Source organism: Callorhinchus milii, unplaced genomic scaffold, assembly GCF_018977255.1.
Source record: "Callorhinchus milii isolate IMCB2004 unplaced genomic scaffold, IMCB_Cmil_1.0 Scaffold3, whole genome shotgun sequence".
Taxonomy (NCBI): domain Eukaryota; kingdom Metazoa; phylum Chordata; class Chondrichthyes; order Chimaeriformes; family Callorhinchidae; genus Callorhinchus; species Callorhinchus milii.
In genome coordinates this window covers 45,067,882-45,089,078 of record NW_024704744.1, presented here as the reverse complement: position 1 = coordinate 45,089,078, position 21,197 = coordinate 45,067,882, and the positions used below count along the sequence as shown (strand labels likewise).

Sequence of the window (21,197 nt, the reverse complement as noted above, 5' to 3'; positions counted from 1 at the left end):
AATTTGTTAACAAATCCAGCCTACACCTGAGAATAAATAACTATTGTGGCCAAACACCAGACAGCTAGAGCCACAGCCATGATATTGTGCTTCTTGTACACCGAACAAAACTTTGCAAATGTTATAAGGCAAAACACTGCAGTTTTTGAAGGGGAGAGTTTTATGCTCAATTGCAAAATGACTTCAATAACATGCAAAATAAGGAAAGGGCAGGTAAATGAGACTTGACAGGATTGCTCTTAACAGAGCCAGCACAGACCAGATTGGCCAAATGGCTTTCTTCTGCACTGTAAATGTCCATGATTCTCATAGGTTGTGATGTCTCATTAATTTGTATGTTGGAAGCAGACGTTATTGCCAAGCAATTGTTATTATTTATATTATGGAGTCAAATATTTTGAAATATTCAACAATTACTTTTTGTACTGTTTCCGGTGGACATGTTGAGCACAGTGGAGTGACTGTGTCACCAATAAAAGGATAATAAACATGATATTGATGTGGGAACAGGTATCATTTTTTATTAGTTTTCTAGCCATTCCAGGTCTTTATTTTGGGGATTTGTCAGATGGACTTTCTGGCTCTGTATGTTACTCTGTTCGTTTAAAAAAAACTTTGAGTAATAATTTAACATAATTTATCCTTATATGCTTAATGAATTGAAAAACATCTTAAACCTAAAATTGAGTTAATTGGTTTACATGGTCTGTCTGGCTCAGTTGGTAGCACTCTTGCCTTGACATGTCCTCCCAACGTGAAAGTGCTGAATCAAATGGAATTATTATTATTTTTAATTAAAATTGAACAGAAAGCTGTCAGGACACCTTTGGCTTCAAAAAGTTGAAATCAGCAAGATAATCCAGTCTCAAAACCTGTCCTCCAAAGAGCCTGTGGGTAAATTCTGGGATTTGATTTGACTGTCAAATGGATGTGCTGATAATTTAGGGATGGATTGACAAATACTGCACTGTGCCCTGTGTTTAGAAAGGTAGAAGCTAAAATTAATCATGCAGAATAAAAACAGATGTTATTTTTGTACCAAGAAGAAACATATCCAGTTTGAGCATTCTAGTTCATAGTAACTTTTGAAGTAAAAACGTTGATAAAGGAGAGAAAGCAGTTAACTTAAACAAACATAAGTGACGGATAACACCTGTAATGAATGCATCATTGTATATCCTCCCACTTTTTTTAAGGATCACCAGTAGCAGTAAAGTGGTTAAGAGTGGCTTCTTAAAGGCAAATTAGGACAACTGTGACTTAAGTGTTTCCCGATACAGCACAATAAGTGTTGCTGAATTCGGGCTTATTTCAAACCACTGCAAAAAAAACTCAAGTTCATTACTGCCATTTTCCTCTCTTGTCTCTTGAACGTTATTAAATAATTATTTGGGGAGGACAAGTTTGCAGGGCTAAGGGGAGAGAGTGGGATTGATTTGGGTAGCTCTTTTCAAAGAGCCGGCATAGACACAATGGGCCAAATGGCCTCCTTCCATGCTGTATAATTCTATGATTCGATGATGAAGTGCTGAATTATGTTAATCCTAAACCTCCATAAACCTGGAGAAGTTCCATAAATCTGGAGGTTTACCAAAATTAGTTTTACATATTTAGAATATGTTGATTTATTCTTGACTTGCTAAATAAATGTTTGACAAACACCAACGTACTCTGGACTTGTAGATGGCGCTTACAAGGAAAATATAACCAAAGAATGTAGGTAAAAGTAATGTCAATAGAGATTATACCCTAGTCAAACATGCCTGTGAAGTACAACTGTCATACATCAACAATCAATTTAACTATAAATATAATCCCCCAATAATAAACAATGTGTATTTGGGAGGGGGGAGGAGAGAGAGAGGGAGAGGAGAGAAGGGTGGGGAGGGAATGAGGGGAGGGAAAGAAGGAGGTAGGGAGGAGGGGATGAGGATATGGGGGAAGGGGAGGAGGATGTGGGGAAGGAGGAGGGGAGGGAGAGGGGGGGAGTGAGAGGCGGAGGAAAGGAGAGAAGGAGGGAGGGAGCTTAACTGTCTCCGAGCCGGGGGGAGGGAGAGAGGTGGCCTTTGCCAATGTTGTTCTTGACACTCTGCTGTGTGGCTAGCAACAGTGGCACAGTGCCTGAGGTATAAGCCTTAAATGTTGGAAGGTCATGAAGGCAACTTGTCAAGCAGTTATTAGATGAATAGGTAAGCTGTTTGCACAGTTATCAAATTGAAAGGCTAAACTTTACAAATGTCTCCAACTTGGATACAGTGTCTGATTTATGCAGCCTGTTGGTTTAGATGAGCTGGCATAATCCCCATCACTTTTTATGCAGCATTTAACAGAAAACTAAAGTATAAATTTATACAACTTGCCTGGTTGCTGCTAAGCAAAGTAGTCTTATATCCAGTTTATAATGTGCTTTTCACAAAGGAATAAGATGATGTCCTGCTACTGAGATTATCTGGAGGTTATGATTTATAATCCTAGCCTCTTAATTATTTGACTTGCTGCAGTCTAAATGCACTTGGTGCAAATAGATTTGTGTGCTTAAAGGATTGTTATTATTATTGATGAGGCAGCTGATTAACAACATTAAAAAATAAACTCGGCAGTCCATGGTGAATGTGAGAAGTATAAATCAGACCTTACCACTAGAAGTGATCTCAGTTCACTCATAAGTATATGAAAAGAGCATTCAAAGAACAAAGAATATTTTTAAGAGAAACTAGGTTTGAAGAATAAGGAAGTCCATACCAAAGGAAAGTAATCTTAACTTCTCATGATTGTACAGTATTGTTTGAAAGTTCCCTTTTAAATCTGTAACTGATGGTTTGTTCATTCCTAATGGAGCAATTCCAGGCAGGGCGAAACCTTGGGCAAGTCTCCTTACTCCACACGCCTGATAGTAATCCCTCAAGAAAAAAAATGGTCACTTCAATCCACAACTGTTTGTGGGACACTGCTGTGCGCAATTGGCTGCCGCGTTCGCCCACAAATATACAGTCAATTCACTTTACAGTGTGTTCTGTGAAACGCTTTGGGATGTCCTCCTGACGTGAAAAGCGCTATATCAAATGCAAGGATTATTATTATTATTATTCCAACCTCTGGAATTCCATCCCCCAATCACTCCACCTCGCCCCCGCCTTAGCCTCCTTCAAGTCTCGCCTCAAAACCCTCCTCTTGCCGTACACTGTACACTGTCCAGCGATTTGGGACATCCTCCCGACATGAAAGGCGCTATACAAATGTAATCTTGTTGTTGTTCTGTGAAGCTCTTTGAGACGTCTAGAAGACGTGAAAAGCGCTATATCAAATGCAAGGATTATTATTATTAAACACGGTCGAAGAGGAAGGTTTTCAGGCGAGACTTGAAAAAGGTGAGAGGGGGGGGCAAGGCGGAGGGATTGAGGGAGTGAGGAGGTTGGAGAGGTAAGTAGGTACCAGAGAGTGAAGGGATTTGAAGTGCGAGGATCTTGAAGTTGATCCGTTCGGTGATGGGGAGTCAGTAGAGCCTGGCCAGAACTGGTGAGATGTGGTTACGGAGTTTGGTCTGGATAAGTAAGCGATAAATATGAGGAATACTTCAGGGAAAACCCTAAAAAGTAATCTTCATTCATGTCTCATTTACTGGGATATTGTAACTATTGTAACTTTATTGTAACATATTATAACTTTGGAATAAGTAAAAAATTCCATTATAGAAGCACAACAAAACTATTATAGGCTATTGGGTTTCTATTTTTGCAAATACTCTTCCCTTTTCTCCTCCACCCTTTCTGACAAGTTATTTTGTTGTATGGTGACACACCTATTGACATTCACAAGCAATCATGTAACTTGACAGTAATTATCTGTAAAGAACTTTGAGATCTTTTGATGTGATAAAATGGTATTAAAATACAACAACAAAATTAAATTTGTAAAACGCCTTTCATGTTGGGAGGACGTCCCAAGGTGCTGAACAGTTGGGGATCAGAACCTGAGCGTGGGGGGGCAGGGTTGGGATGAGGGAGCGCAGAGAGGTAGGAGAGTGGCTAAAGTCACAGTCGAAAAGTAAAGTCTTGAGTTGTGCCTTGAAGGATGCAAAGGAGGGGCAAGTCAAATGGGATGGAGTTCCAAAGGGTGGGGGTAGAGAGGCTGAAAGCAATGTCTGGCCGCCGATGGTAGGCCAGGTTGGGCGGGAGACATGGAGCAGGCCGGAACCTGCTGAGCAGAGGAGCGGACAAGTTAATAGGAGATTAGCAGATCAGAGAGGTAGGTGGGGGCAAGGCCATGGAGGGTCTTGAAAGTGAGACAAGGATTTTTAATTCTATTCTCCGAGGGATGTGGAGCTGGGTGAGAGTAGGGGTGATGGGGTCACGGAGCCTGACGTGGGAGAGGACATGAGCTGCAGAGTTCTGGATGATCTGCAGTTTGTGAAGGGAAGAGTTGGGGAGGCCGGCAAGGAGGGAGTTTCCGTAGTTAAGCCTTGAGGTGGCAAATGCGTGTATAACAGGTTTGGTAGTGTGAGGGGTGAGGCAGTGGCGGAGGATTCTGCAATTTTGCAGAGATGGGGGAAGGCAGAGCAGGTCATGGCACGTATATGGGGAAGAAAGGACAGTTGAGGGTCGAACAAGATCCCCAGGTTCCTGACTGGCTTGGTGAGGTGGAGTGTGCATCCGTGAATACTGATGCTGCCAGTGCCTGAGGTGCGGAGGCTCTGGTGTGAGCCAATCAGGAGGGCCTCAGTCTTGCTGACATTCAGCTGTAGAAAGTTGGCTCTCATCCAGGACTTCATGTCTGACAGACAGTCTGTCAGGACGTCAATTGTCCTGGAATCGAGAGTGGAGGCAGAGAGATAGAGTTGGGTGTCATCCGCGTACATGTGGAAGTTGACCCAAAGTCTGCGGATGATGTCACCAAAGGGGAGCATATAGAGGTTGAAGAGGAGGGGACGAGGACAGAGCCCTGAGGAACACCACACAAGACTGTGTGGGAGCTGGTAGAGAAACCATTGGCGGAGTCAAATTGGAGACGGTGTGCAAGATAAGACCTGAACCATTCAAGGACAGAACCTTGAAGGTTGAGATAAGGAGAGGTGGTGGAGGAAGATGGAGTGGTCCACGTATCAAAAGCAGCAGAGAGGTCAAGGAGGACGAGGAGGCAGAAGGAGCCCTGGTCACAGATGGACAGGATGTTGTTTGTGACCTTGACCAGAGCAATTTCCATGCTGTGAGTAGCATAGAAACCCGATTGGAGGGGCTCGTGAAGGGAGTGGTAGAAGAGGAAGGAGCGAAGCTGGGAAGCAACAACTCTTTCAAGGACCTTGGAAAGAAAAGGGAGGTTGAAGATGGGTTGATTAGAAAACAAGGATGGGTCCAGCGAAGGTTTTTTTCAGTTTTGGGGGTGATTATAGCTACTTTTAGGGGGATGGGAATGGTGCCAGATGATAGGGAGAGATTGATGGTGTTGGAGAGTTGAGTATACAAATTCATTCACTCGTTCCTTATAATTGTATTAAAGAACCAGATGAGTCATGGAAAAAGATAAGGTGTGTTGCTATGTACAAGGAAGTGCTGAAACATTATTTCTTCAAACAAGCCTTCCTTTCTATCATTTTTTATAAAAAGGTTATATTTTCCCTCATTCACGTCACTGATTTTATTCTTTTTTGATAAATAAAGCAAGACATACATTAAAGTATCAAATAATGCCATGAAGAGTCACTGTTGTAATGTTTAGATTCATCTGAAGGAAAAGGGAACTAATTTTAAAATTTCTTGACAGGCGTGATTTTAAGGATTTTAGTCAATAATTCTGCTGTAGATAGGGGACAAGACTTTTTCTAAATTGTAGGTAATTTCTTTATTTTTCGAATGCTGGGGAGAGGTCAGTCTGTGCTGAGGTACACAGCCAAAAAAAAACCATTGCTGCACACACTGGCCCTTTGTTTAGTCTTACCTGCAATTTGCACATCTCTCCTTAAGCACCACTATCTTTGTGAAAAAGTTAGCAAACCGGTTTTTGTTTGTACCATTTTAAGAAGTTAAATCCATTGGTGTGCCAGCCCGGCTCAGCTCGTAGCACTCTCACCTCTGAGTGAGAAGGTTGAACCCACATCAGGACTTTGAACCCACAGTGTGGGCTCGGCACCCGTGTGCAGTGCTGGGAGAACGCTGGATTGGGGGAGTTGCTGTCAGAGTTGCTGTCCTGCAGATGAGAGATTAAATTGCAGTCATCTCTTGTCCGTTTCAGTGGAATTAAAAATACAATCGCACGACTTGAAAAAAGAAGGGAGTTTCTCCCCGTGACCTGGCCAACCATCCCCCAAATAAAAACAGTCGTTTACTCCACGACTGTTTGTGGGACGTTGCCATTTTCTGGTGGCGCTTGTTTACGAACTGCAAAGTCAATGCACTTTGCGGCATATCCTCGGCAGCACTTTGAGACAAGTCCATGATGTGAGAAGGTGCAATATCAAACACAAGGATTATTATTATTATTAAGTACTAATAGTTACTTAAAAAGTGTGATGAAGACCGTCTTGGGGTGACGACAGCAGCAAAAAAACCTCCTCCAGAGCCCAGAATTAAGTGGTTGCAATATAATACAATATACTAATAAAGTATACACAGCCCAAGACGGCCCTTCATCACCAACAGCTTTTTTCAACGTCACTTTCTGTAAACAAATCCCTTCTTTAAAACTCGCACTGCAGCGCCCCCAGTGGTGGGGAGGCTGAGGTACAGCGCCCCCAGTGGTGGGGCGGCTGAGGTACAGCGCCCCCAGTGGTGGGGAGGCTGAGGTACAGCGCCCCCAGTGGTGGGGCGGCTGAGGTACAGCGCCCCCAGTGGTGGGGAGGCTGAGGTACAGCGCCCCCAGTGGTGGGGCGGCTGAGGTACAGCGCCCCCAGTGGTGGGGCGGCTGAGGTGACTCCGCCGCCCTGTGACCTCGCATCGCTCGGGAAACAAGATGGCGGTGATGTGGCTGATGGCGGAGCTCGAGCGGCGGCTTTGAGAGGAGGAGGTGAGAGAGAGAGAGAGAGAAGGTTAACACAGCAGCTTCGCGTCGACTGAAGGAGGAGGCGGCGGGTGTGATGTGCGAGGTTTTGAGAGACGCCGAGTGGGGGCGGGGAGAGGCCCGGGGGGGGGAGAGGCCGGGGGGGGGGAGAGGCGGGGAGAGGCCCGGGGGGGGAGAGGCGGGGGGGGGAGAGGCGGGGGAGAGGCCGGGGGGGGAGAGGCGGGGGGGGGGGGAGAGCCGGGGGAGAGGCCGGGGGGGGGAGAGGCCGGGGGAGAGGCCGGGGGGAGAGGCCGGGGGGGGGGGGGAGTTGTGTGTGAGGGTGTGGAGTGGGGGGTGCGGGAGAGTTGGGAGGATAGTGGCTGAGAGTCGGGGTGTGGGGTGGCGGGTGTGGTGCGGTGGGGGGTGGCGGGTGTGGTGGGGGTGTGTGGTGCGGGTGGGTGGGGGGGGTGTGGTGCGGTGTGTGTGGGGGGTGTGGGGGGTGTGTGGGGTGTGGGTGGTGGGGGTGGGGTGGGGGGGGTGTGGTGGGGTGGGGGGTGTGGGGGGGTGTGGTGCGGGTGGGTGGGGTGGGGGGGGGGGGTGGGGGGGGGTGGGGGGGGGGGGGGTGTGGTGGGGGTGTGGTGGGGGTGGGGGTGTGTGGTGGGGGGTGTGGTGTGTGGTGGGGGGTGGGGGTGTGGAGGTTGGGGTGTGGGGGGCTGGTGGGTGTGGTGCGGTGTGTGTGGGGGGGTGGGGGGTGTGGTGCGGTGTGTGTGGTGTGTGGGGTGTGGGGGGAGGAGGAGGGAGAGAGAGTCCAAGCGGCTGTGTTTTGTTGGCGGGTTCGGTTGATTGGCTGTTGAGGCCACAACGTCTGTTCAGCAGTGACCGCATCAGCGGCTGAGGAGCTTTGGGTGGGAGTCTGTGTCCGGCAGCGCTGGAGCCCCGGGGGGGGGGGGGGGTTCAGAGCACTTTCATTTCACACCCACCGGACAGGGTTAGGGCAGCGAATCCTCCACGGCTGCAGCGGTGGGGGTCAGAGGCTGTCTGCGGGCGGTCTACATCCACAACTTGCATTTATATATATAATATATAATTTCTCTTTGACCGTGCCTTCAGCTCCCCTCTACCCCCTCCTCGCTCCCTCCCTCCCCTCACCCTCACCATTCCCCCCCCCCTCGGGTCCCGACCCAACTGTCCAGCGCCTCGGGACGTCCTCCCGACGTGAAAGGCGCTCAATAAATGGAATTGTGTTGTTGTTGTTGTTGTAGCGCCCCTTGTGCAGGGTACAACAACAACTCGAAGCGCCCCGTGTACAGCACCCTTCACGCCGGTGGCGTCCCAGTGCGCTTAAACATCAGGAGACTTAATGAGATTGCCCTCCTCTGTGTGTAAAATGCAGGCGAGGCGCAACGTTTTCGGATTGCAGTAAATCTGAACTGGTGCAGATAGATATCCGACGAGGAGTTTCTCCTCCCATGTCCCGGCCAAACACGGTCTCAGATTAAAACAATCACTTCCTGGCTGTTTATGGGGACATTGTCCTGCGCAAGTTCGCTGCCACGTTGCCCTTTCAAATACAGTCACTATACTTTTTGATAGTAAGCCCTGTGAAGTGCATTGAGACATCTTGATAACTCGATATGGCACAATGTGACACGTAAGGACTATAATTTATATCATTTTGAAGGATCATGACTTTAATTTTCACTGGTTGCAGTGATGGGTTTTATTCTCCCAAGAACTCTGCAGCCCGTGTCCTCTCCCGCACCAAACTCTGTGACCCCGTCTCCCCCATTCTCGCCCGACTCCCATTGGCTCCGTGTACCTCAGAGGATCCAGTTCAAGATCCTGGTCCTCATCTACAAAGCCCTCCATGGCCTCGCCCCACCCTACCTCTGCGACCTCCTAACCCCCTACCAACCTGCCCGACGTCCTCCCGACGTGAAAGGCGCTATACAAATGTAACCATGTTGTTTTTGGTAGAGTAATTAAATGAAATATTAAATTTTTAAACCTAAGCCTCAGCAAAAAGAAAACATTTACATTAAATACTTATTTTCCCCTTCATAGTTTCTTTGTTTACTGTAATATGTTTTGAAATGGAAAGAAATTAAGTGTTATAAGTATTATAATGGACATCATATTTCCTCTATATGTTTTTTAATATTCATTTCTGACATTGTTTATATAAACATTTCTATTCATAGTTCACTACTGTTTGGCCACAGAATAATCATTTATAAGCATTAAAGAATGGAAACTTCATAATGCGTATTGGATCAGAAAGAATTAGATCAGATTGATTCAGATTGTGTCAAATATTAACACATTTCGTTGTGAAGAATGCCACCATCTTATTTCCATCATTATTTATGTAGATTTGTTTTTTTAAAGGTAAAGTTAACTTCCCAAAAATAAAGTTCTGCTCTCCTGTGATACATTTGTTCCTAAAAGCTATAGGATCAGAATAAATCTGAGGGGTGGCGGGGGTAAGGGAATTATTACAGCCTATAAAATTTCCCCTGACTTTGAGCAATAGGCCCACACTTGAAAAGGGTGTATCCTCATTTAATTTCAAAAGCATACAAATAGGTATTGTAAAACAATAATTAATCATAATAGCAATTAAAAATATATATTTTGAAATGCTTATAAACAAATTGTGTTGAAACATATATGTGTATCCTCTTGGCTCTTGCCAAACTTATTCTCACTAAAATAGATTCCTGTGAGACAGCACTTCAATTACGATTTCTATATTAGAATTAGGGTTACAGAAACTCATTTAAAATATTAGGTTGTGGGATATATATGTTGGAGTAATTCTGAACTTTTAAGAGTTAATTGTTTGCCGACAGATACAATTACAATTTGTAGGATTTTGAGCCCCCTTGTACTGAATGACCTTGAAAGGCGAGGAACACCAGGCGGACTCCTGTGAAATTAATTGAAGTTATTAATGTTATTCTCTTAGTATAGTTTTTAAATTTGAAAATGATTTGGTATATGAAATGGGTTACAACTGCAGAGGTGAAAAATGGGATGATGATTGGCTAAGGATTATGTCATGTTTGATTCTATCCTCAAGGATAGGAATGGAATGATGATGGGAAGGGCGACATGCAGTTTTGAATTCAGCTTATTGCTCCCTCTTCAGATTTTTATTTGTACCATTTAATTAAGCTGCATAGTACCTAAAGTATTCTGTGACTGAGAACTGAGAGGATAATTTACAACAATGTCACTGGTTGTAAATGAATCATAAAAGATTTACATCTTGTTTCAGGCTGTATAATTTATTGGTCATAACTTGCAAAGAACACTCGTGATCGTGTTTCATGGGTCTACACTGTATTCTATGGTTACTTGTTAGATATCAGTCCCTCTCCTCAGGCTCAGTCCCATTCAAAACAGCTGTCATCACTCCTCTCCTTAAAAAACCTAGACTCATCCCATTTCAAGCCTGCCCTTCCTAGCCAAAGCCCTGGAATGCGTTGTTGCAAACCAACTTCGCTCACACCTCGCCCTCCAGTCCCTACAGAAACCCTTCCAATCTGGTTTCCGCCAAGCCCACAGCACAGAGACAGCGCTCAAAAGTAACAAATGACGTCCTCTCTCTCTATGACCAGGGTTCCCTCTGCCTTCTCCTGGGCCTCCCTGCTGTGTTCGACATGGTTTTACCCACCAATCCTTCTCCACCACCTCTCCTTTATCCGCCTTAGTGGGAGGCGCACTCGCATGGTTCGAGTCCTATTTAACCAACTGTCGGCACTTCATCTCAGCCAATGTTTTTTCCCCCGCCCAATCACTTGAGGGGTACCCCAAGGCTCTTCCTTGCCAAAAACAATAATAAATTGGTCACTTGAATCCATGACTGTTTGTGGGACACTGCTGTGCACAATTGGCTGCCGTGTTTCACCCACAAATATATAGTCAATTCACTTTACAGTATATTCTGAGAAGCGCTTTGAGATGTCTAGAAAAGCACTAAATCAAACGCAAGGATTATTATTTATTACATCCTTTTCCTGACCAGGGCACCTCTGTCACATTGCCCGCCTCCATCCGTACCTCACAACTGATACAGCTGAAACCCTCGTCCACGTCTTCATCACTGCCTGGCTGGACTATTCTAATGCCCTCCTTGCTGGTCTCCCCAGCTCCACCATACACAAAATCCAATTCATTAAAAACCCCGCCTCCCGGATACTCACCCGCACAAAATTCTGTACCCCCATCACATTAGTCCTTGCCAGGCTCCAGTTGCTCCCATCACTGAGTGGATCGATTTCAAGATCCTCTCGCTCGTTTACAAATCCCTTCAAGCCCTCGCACCTCCCTACTTATCCTCAATCCACCACCCGCTGCCTCCACTCGGCTGGCTCTGGCCTCCTATTTGTCTCTTGTGCCCTCCATTCCACCTTCGGTGGCCGTGCCATCTTAAGCCACTATGACCCGAGACTCAGGCATTCCAGTCTCCCTCAATCTCTCTGCCTTCCCCCCTCCCACCCCACCTAAAGACCTTCCTTTTTGATCGTGCTTGTGGTCACCACCCACCCCCTCTCCCTTTCCCCCTGGTTTGTTGTCAGACTCCACCACTGTCAAGCGCTCCAGGATGCCGCGTGAAGGGCGTAATAAAAATGCAAGTTGTTGTTTCAAGTGCTCTCAGCAGCTGCATCATACAGCCTTAATAAAATGTTAATTAAGGCTGTATGATCCAGCTGCTGAGAGCACTTAGCTTGTCGTCGATTCTTTTCGCATGACCCATCTAACTAACCAAACAAATATATTTCACCAGATTTTAACTAAACTTGCCCTCACACATGCTTTCAAAAATTTGTGTTAAGCCATGGATATGTCCCGTGTTTTCCCAGGATGGTGAACTCTACCTTAGCTGAAACTTCTGTTGGGCTCGAAGAGGGAGAAAACATTAAAGCAAGCAAAACCTAGTCTGCTCTCAAGTAGTTTTTAAAAGATTTGGGAACAAGTTACTTTTCCTGCTCTTTTAAGTGATTCATAGGAAAGGGGCATGAATTTTTAAAAACAGATAAAATAAATAGTATGGTTAATACTGTCCACAATGAGGTCTTTCCTGACAGGATTCTTTAAAGTTTGGAATTATGCACTTCATGATACCAGAAAGAATCCCCAATTGCCTGACTTTTTAAGAAATCCCAAGCAATCAATACGACAAAATAGACATCTCTTACGTGTTTGCATTTAAGGGATATTTCAACTAAACACATTTCAAGTTCGGATTTGCACATAACTTGAAAAGGGATTTCCTCTCGTCTTCTGAATCCTTTCAAAATTGGTTAGAGAAAATGTTAGTTAATGGGATTCTTGTGTTGTAGCATTTAATGCCTTTTCAAAACCCTTTGTATTTTAAAGTGTTTTATGAGCATTGTTTTATTCCTACTTTATAATTTGAATCAATGGTATTGACCAAAATAAGTAGCCTCTAATTTATTTGCAAATTTATTGCATAAAATTGAGCAGTTTTACAATGTTTAATTGAAAATATGAAAATTTTCAAGCTTTCTCACATCTTGGTTTTAACACAGAATACACATCAAGTTATGGATTATGTAGTACATATACAACAACAACAACAAGATTACATTTGTCTAGCACTTTTCACGTTGGGAGGACGTCCCAAGGCGCTGGATATATATATATATAATTGAGCATCTAGCAGTGCTCTCTATATTAAATTGATATTGCACTTAGGAAGGCTGTGAATATTTTTTTGTTAGGTTCAATTGGGAGTGGTAGTAGGGATTTACTGAGTGGCTGTGTTTGCAGGGTTTGAGAGAGGTTTCTTGTGCAGTATAGTAGTACTTTTTGAGAGAAAGGGGGTCATGCAGCAGTAATGGCATGGTAATGAACTGCATATTATTAAAAGTATTGTTTCTTATAGCTTGTATCTTTATAAGACCATAAGACATAGGAGCAGGAGTAGGCCATTCGGCCCCTTGAGCCTGCCCCGCCATTTAATAAGATCATGGCTGATCTTCTAAGCTAATTTCATTTAGAACAACAACAACTTGGATTTATATAGTGCCCTTCATGCCAGACGGCGTCTCAGAGTGCTTCACAGTAACAGATCCCAGGACTGAGCCAGGTGGGGGGTGGGGGCGGAAGGTGACCAAAGGCGCGGTCGAAAAGAAAGGTCTTCAGCAGAAATCTGAAAATAGGAAGAGAGAGAGAGTGAGGTGAAGGGAGTGAGGAAGGGAGTTCCAGAGCCTCGGGGCATAGTGGCCGAAGGCACGGCCGCCAAGGGTGGAGCGGAGGACTCGGGGGATGAGGAGGAGGCCAGACCCGGAGGAATGAAGGCAACGGGTACTGTTTTGAGTAGAGAGGAGGTCAGAGAGGTGGGGGTTGGGGGTGCAGAGGAGTTGAGGGATTTGAATACAAGGGTGAGGATCTTGAAATTGATCCTCTCTGGGATAGGCAGCCAGTGCAGTCTGGCAAGGACTGGGGTAATCGGGGAGCGGAGTTTCATGTAGATGAGAATGCGGGCGGCAGAGTTTTGAATGATTTGGATTTTATGGATGGTAGTGGAGGGGAGGCCGGCGAGGAGGGTGTTAGAGTAATCCAGCTGAGAGGTGACAAAGGCATGGACCAGGGTTTCAGCGGCTTTTGGGGAGAGGTATTGGCAGAGACGGGCGATGCGTCGGAGGTGGAAGAAAGCGGTGCTATTGAGGGACCGGATGTGGGGGGGAAGGATAATTGGGGGTCGAACCTGACGCCTAGGTTGTGTACGGGTTCGGAGAGTTTTAGGGGGAGGTCGGCTAGATAGAGGAGGTGAGAGACGTGAGATTTTAGATGTTGACGCAAGCCAAAGAGTATGGCTTCTGTCTTGTCAACATTCACCTGAATTTACCCGCCCTATCCCCATATCCCTTAATCCCTCTATCCTTTAGAAATCTATGAACCTCAGTCTTGAATATGTTCAAGGACTGAGCATCCTCACCCTTCTAGGGTAGAGAATTCCACAAATTCACTACCCTCTAAGTGAAAAAATGTTTCCTCAACTCGGTTCGAAAAGGCTGACCCTTAATCTTGAGTCTATGACCCCTAGTTTTGGATTCTCCAACCAGGGGAAACAGTCTCACGGCATCTACCCTGTTAAGACCCTTAAGAATCTTATAGGTTTCTATAAGATCACTTCTAATTCTTCTGTATTCTAGAGAATATAGGCCTAGTCTACTCAACCTCTCCTCATAGGTCAACCCCCTCATCCCAGGAACCAATCTAGTGAATCTACGTTGCACCCCCTCTAAGGCGGGTATATCCTTTCTTAAATAAGAAGACCAAAACTGCACACAATATTCTAGGTGCGGTCTCACCAAGGCCTTATACAACTGTAACAAGACTTCCCTACTCTTGTACTCTAACCCTTTTGCAACGAATGCCAACGTGGCATTAGCCTTCCTCGTTGCTTGTTGTACCTGCATACTAACTTTTTGTGACTGGTGTACAAGGACACCCAATTCCCTCTGAACACTAACACTACCTAGTCTCTCCTCCTCAATAACTTCACATTTCCCCAAGTTATACTCCATCTGCTATTATTCAACTGTCAGGAGAATTTCGTTAAATATTATTTTATTATAATTTTGTTAAATAGAAGCTGATTCACAGAATAGTTAAATTAACTAGATTAGTAGCACTGAAGTCTGGATTTTTATTATTGTAGTATATTGCAGCCATTATTTTAATGATGAAATTTATCCTTTACCTGCAGAATTAAAACTTTGGGAGGACACAAAAAGGCAGATAGCACCCAGTTTCCAAAGTGGAAAGCAGCATTTAATGTAGCCCTACCACACAACTCTTAAAAGGTGAGTTAAATATTCACTTCAGGATATTTTTATTGAAGTGGATGGCAATTCAAACTATATATTTGAAAAATTGTGACCAAATTAATATACAGTAATCACAAAACATTCTAGGACAATGAACCGATTAATGCAATTGTGCTGCTTTATTTCACTGAAGTGCTATATATTTTCTGATTTATTCTTTTCAATCTCATTCACTGTAATCATTAACTTTGTGGGTTAAAGTCTTGAAGTAGATCTCTACAATTTATATTTAGTGCCTCTTTCATATTTTATCTTGATTTGCCCTGTCCGTTAACCTTTCACTGTGACAATAGTATTATTAGCAACATAGCTACATTAACAAATGAAAACCAGTGATCCCTGCTTTAATCATATAATTAAACAGTACAGAGTTTTGAGGGAAAGCGATAGTGTTTTATATTTGGCAGGTCTGAACTGTATTCCTGGGAAGTGCATGTCTAAAACTATTAGAAAAGCTATGGACTTGGAAAGTGCTCCAAAACATTTATTAAATTGTGATATGAGCAAAGAGCCAGAGTGGTAGGTAGTCATAGCTTTTGGTGGCAGTTTTTTTCTGTCAGCTACTAACTTGTGTTTTGCTGCAAGTGCAGTTTATACTGTTGGAAAGCAAAGTAAGACATTGTCTTCTGCTGACTTGGAAACCCATGAAAAGGTAGGATTTATTTGTCATGTTTTCTCAGTCTTGTAGCTCATGGTAACGAACCGGATACAGATTACGTGTTCATTTGGCTTCTGAATGCAGCATTCATTTGGAAAGTTAAGAGGCCTGTCTGGTCAACACACAGGGACTGATTGAAGAAATATGGGTAGAATAAAAATGGATAAAATATGCTTGTATCGCACCCAGTATGAAGAGAATGAAATCTGTGTGCAAACCAGCTGTAGTAATGTAGGAACAGGTGGGGAAACTGCAGCCATTTTCCCCTCCTCCAATCTGTTTAGATGCTAAATTCGGTATAGCAACCAGTTCAACATTGTAAATTTACCAAGTAAACTTCATTTGTCCAGTGCTTCTGTAGTTTCTTCTCTGATCTTATACCTACACTATTGTCTTTATAGTCAGAATATTTCGTCCACAAAATACAGTCGATTACTTCACAGTATGTCGTTTGAAGCATTTTGAGACATTTTGATGATGTTTTAAGGGGCTTTGCCAAATGTAAAGATTATTAGATTATTATTTCATGCAATTTAAGTATATTAATCCAGATGGAGCATTTTTTATTCTCCCATTAAATATACAAAGAGACATTTTAACTCAGCACTTTTACTCAAGTGTGGAATTCTTGCAGTAAAATAATAGTCGACACTTGCCTTGCCCTGTATTATTAGGCTGCTTTAGTGCCAGTGGGGAAAATTATGTCTTAGACTGGCTCCACTGTGTTGAGTTGAATGAGGTGTTTGGATGGGTTGAGAGTTGACCCAGGAATTTTCAGTACCAGTGACTCCCAAGTTTGATGACTCAGACTACTCAACCAACAAGAATGTCTTGGATTTATTGTAGATCTGTGTGACTTTGTCAACCAATTGAGCTACTTATGACTTTATGTAGTGATCATCCTCAGTTTTCAGATGAAACGCAAACAGAGAATTTTTTTGATAAAGTAACACAATTGTTTGTACTAACTGAGATGTTACGCAGTGTCCAAACTGTCTTTACTAAAGTTATGTAGCTTGTCCCTACAGGTAAAATTGTGTTGGTTTCAGAAAGTCAAAAGGAAATGTGAAGTAGTTTGTATTTCAAGTGACTTCACAATGAAACTAAAATGAGAAGTGGGGAAACAAACTAAAGGCGGTTTGTTCAGTAGGACTCGAACGAGTCGAGTGCTGTCTGCAATAAGGTGGATGAAGGAGAAGTGGCGGTGGAGGAGGAGGGCATAGTCGACTGTATCGAACGCGACGGACAGGTTGATGAGGCAGAGAGAGCCCTGGTCACAGAGAGAGACAACTTAGTTTGTGACTTTGACAAACGTCATCTCTGTGCCTGTGGGCAGAGTGGAAACCAGACTGAAAAGGCTCGAGGAGGGAGTGGAGATAGAGGTGTGAGCAAAGCTGACGCATTCAAAGGGCAGACTAGAATTGGGCTGGTTGTGAGGTTAGGAGGGTCGAGAGAGGGTTTTTTAAGGAGGGTCCCCAATTAACATTTAAAAATGCATTGCTCAGTTTTTGTCTTTCTTATTCAACTTCTGAAGATTTGGATTTGTTCAATGATAAATATTCTGGGGCACTGGCTATTTTTTTCCACACTGGATATGTATTTAATTTCCTTTATAGGAAAAATATATTTGTGGAGAAAAGAAAAAAAATCCAATTTGGGAACACAAATACAGTGGAATCCGCTTTTGCCAGACGTTGGTTAACCGTTGGGTAAATCGAACAAAATGCCCACCCCGATTAATTTGTATTCTTACCTGTTTTAAATATATCTGCTGATTCAGATGAAAATCTGGTTACTCCGGGCAAGATGTTGCACTGGTCACAACTGAATGTGCTCACTCAGGTCTTCAGTGGTGCCGAGCTCCTCCATTCAGCCACGAGGAGCTCCCGGATATAGATGGGAGGGGTCAAATTACGATTGACAGCAGACTTCAGCCATTCACACGCGGCAGGAGTTGGGCTGTCAATCAGTGAGGAGGTGGCAGAATGGGGAAGAACAAGGGAGGGAATTCGGGATTGATTGACAGCTCAACCGCTTGAGAATGAGTGGAGCCCATCCATTCACAAGCGACTGCAGGCTGTCGAGTCACCTCAGCTGCCACTAGTCGGTCCATTTCCCAATGGGAGGCAAGAAACGCAGCTCCCACTGCTCCGCAGCTGGGCGGGAAAATGCTGAACTGTATTTTGGTAAATATATTTTACTGAATTCTGTGAGAGTATTTTAATTTAAACCGGTTCGTTAACATTGCTTCGAGTGAAACAACATTATTACATATTATTATACGGTGTTGGCGGCGCTCCTCTGCTGGGCGGGAATGGTATTAAGTCGGACAAAATGTCCATCCCTGATGTGTCCGTCTTAACAGGATTCCACTATTTGTATGCACTGTGCCCACTTTCTGGTATTCGCTGGAACCCATATTATATAAAGTACCTTGGTTCTCATCTCTCCCCACAGGTGGCTAGGTCTGAAATATCACATAATCATTTTGTAGTATGACTTGGATGCAGATTTGTACAAGATGCTTATCTGTTACACAATGTGATTGAGTTTTAAAAAGTGGATGAATGTATAACATAATACTATTATATTTAACACCATTGTCTGAATTAATGGAACTGTTAATAATTTGGAATACCTTAAGACTTCTTTTAATATGCAAAATATCTTATAAAATGCAAGCTATATAACTGTTCAAGGAATCTGTCATAGCCTGTGTAATTAATTTAATTGAGACATAATTCAGGGCTAATTACATTTTGCTTCCTACCATTTAATATTATTTTTCTTTTGTAGGTTCAGCTTGTTTTCTGAAAGCGTTACGTTTGCATCAAAATGGTTCGATCTAACTCTAGATCACATTCATCGAGATCAAGATCTCATTCTCGTTCCAGTTCTAGATCAAGGTCTCATTCTAGGTCACGCTCCAGGAAAAAGAGATACAGGTAATAGTCTTATTGTTCATGGAGTTGCAGTTAATATGCTGTCTCGTGGAGTCCTGTAACTTAGTGATTAGCGCCCTCGCCTCTCAATTAAGAGGATCTGGGTTTGATTCCCGCACAGGGGGAAAATGTTGGGCAAGTTTCCTTACTCAATATGCCTCTGTTTACCCTAGCGGTAAGTAGGAACCTAGTTGTGGGTAAATCGCTTTTCTGGGAGTAATAATCCCTTCAAAAAAATAAATAATAATTTGGTCACTCGATCCACGACTGTTTGTGGGACACTGCTGTGTGCAATTGGCTGCTGCGTTTTGCTCACAAAATATACAGTCAATTCACTTTACAGTATGTTCTGTGAAGTGCTTTGCGATGTCTCGAAGCCACAATAGGCGCTATATCAAATGTAAGAATTATTATAACTAGTCAGAGCTAAGCAATGGCTGCCTTCTGAGTCATCAGGTTGCCTCTGACATTGCTTCCTGCACAATTCAGGTGTCAGTCAGCCTGACTCTCTCACTTTGATTCAAAAAGTTATAGGTTCTACAACAGCAATAAATTGCATTTAAGTAGTGCCATTCATATCGCAAGGCAATGGTCGGAAATTCAAACCCCACGTCAGGACTTTTAACTCTTATAGTCTAGGCTTGGGCAAGTTTCCTTACTCCATGCGCCTAATAATAATAATCCCTCCAAAAAACGAAAAAATAAATAAATTGGTTGTTTTCAATCCACGACTGTTTGTGGGACATTGCTGTGCGCAATTGGCTGTTGCGTTCGCCCACAAATATACAGTCAATTCACTTTACAATGTGTTCTGTGAAGCGCTTTGGGACGTCCCTCCGACGTGAAAAGCACTATATCAAATGCAAGGATTATTATTATTATCTTGAAGACATGAAAAGCACTATATCAAATGCAAGGATTATTATTAACACTCCAATGCAGGGCTGGGAGGTGCTGACATCGTTGGAGGTGCTGTCTTTTGAATGAGATATTAAACTAAGGTCCTATCTGCCTATTCAAGTGGATGTCTAAAGATCCCATAGCACTGCTCAAAAGAGAAGGAAGCTCCTCCCAGTTTCCCAGATAAAATTGATTTACTTGTGGAATATTACTGTGTGCAGATAGACTGCCACATTCCTTTACAAAATGCAGTTATTATTCGTATTAGTTGAGCTATGTACAGGAAGTGTTGCCGTCATCACTTTTTGCGTGCAGCAGGGATCTGACTTTTATGGACTTGAACGACCACAGTATAATGGTGTTTCCCTGTAGTTTTTCAATAAATAGTTTTTCAATCACCCTTTCAAGAATGAAAAGGGGCCTTAACTTAGAAAGTTAGCTTGAAATTGTATTGGGAGATATTTACATTAAGGTTTGCAGTACTAAGTAAAGTGAACTATTTATGTTTGTTACTTATAAAAGTTAAGTAGTACGGTTTATTGTGATTTAAAATTATAGCTTTGTTATTGGTTCTTTCAGTTCTAGATCTCGTTCCAGATCCTACTCTCGCTCTCGCAGTAGGGAACGCAACTACTCAAGAGATTACCGGGATTACCGTGGCAACCGAGGAATGAGACGGCCCTATGGCCACCGTGGAAGGGGGAGAGGTTATTATCAAGGAGGACCAAGGTATTATCGAGGTGGCTACCGGATTAATTGGCAGAATCGAAGACAATCTCGTAGTCCTCGAAGAGGCCGTTCCAAGTCAAGATCCCCGAAACGTAGGTCAATATCTCAGCGCTCCAGAAGTAGTTCCCGCCAGTCACACAAATCCTCCTCTGCTAGATCACGTGGCTCCTCGTCCTCCGGTTCCTCATCCCATCACAGCAGGTCACCTGCCCGGTCCAAGAGGAACAGATCTCTGGACAAACGTGCAAAGAAAGTTGAGGGAACACTCCCAGAAGAGGAGTCTGGAAAAAACAAGCAGACCGAGAAAGCAACTGATGTGGCAAAATGCGAATCTGATCCTCCCAAGGTACGCAGTGAGTTTCATAAAGCTCCTGCTGTACGTAGTGAAAGTTGGGCAGGACTTGCAACCTACAATGACAATAGTCCAAGATCTCATCACAGCCTATCCTCACTTGCCAGCCCACCTAGCCTTAGCCCTACACGTTCTGTTCCTTCGCATCACAGTTTGCCACACGCTGCACCACCAAGGCTGAGCTCAGCACAGGCCAGCCCACCGTCCTCCAGTATGCACCACAGTCCTGGACAACATAGCTCCTCAGGCCATAGTGCATCACAGTACAGTCCGTCTCAATGTAGTCCAATACAGAAAAGTCCTACAAAGGGTGCTCCAGCTCAGCACAGTCTTGCAAAGGAAGAATCTCGACTTAAACAGTCTACTTTTCCTGGTGATCCTGGGGATCAAGATCTTTCTAAAAACAAGTACCTGAAGAGGTTAGTTTGATGCTCATCTCTTATTTCCAAATCTCCATTTCATTTCAAAGTATTAAAAACTGATTTCAAGAAGAATTGGCTTAAGAGCAGCTAATTTATTGTATTTCTGGAACATACTGATTAAAGAAAAAAGCACCAAACCTGGTCTTACCAAAAGCAATACAAGAATACATGATGCTCATTTTCTCTTTCTAAAAAGTTCTGTTGTCACTTCATTGTTAAGTAGAGCAGTTGGATGCATTTATCCACTTGTCTGCTTATCCACATAGGTTATTAATATGGAATGTGCACAGCACACAGGGTCTGGGTGGTACTGGCTGTGCACAATTCTGTTGTGCACATGTACAAAGTTATGCACAAGAT

General features: G+C 43.7%; 1 protein-coding gene across 9 annotated transcripts in view; it reads left to right on the top strand.

The window, feature by feature from the left end:
* Positions 1–6,912: 6,912 nt before the first annotated feature.
* Positions 6,913–21,197, top strand: part of LOC103178328 (bcl-2-associated transcription factor 1) — a 39,657-nt gene continuing 25,372 nt past the window's right edge. For 3 of the 9 annotated variants that reach the window (XR_006084922.1, XR_006084921.1, XM_042332794.1), the window contains exons 1-4: positions 6,913–6,996; positions 14,714–14,810; positions 18,289–18,437; positions 19,914–20,834. Coding sequence is in view for 7 of the 9 variants with exons in the window: in XM_042332794.1 (XP_042188728.1) it covers positions 18,328–18,437; positions 19,914–20,834 (1,031 nt within the window). In the remaining 2 variants the exon portion in view is untranslated. Of the gene's footprint in view, positions 6,998–12,818; positions 12,822–14,713; positions 14,811–18,286; positions 18,438–19,913; positions 20,835–21,197 lie in introns of all 9 variants that reach the window. The other 6 variants (XM_042332791.1, XM_042332792.1, XM_042332788.1 and 3 more) reach the window with 4 other exon arrangements.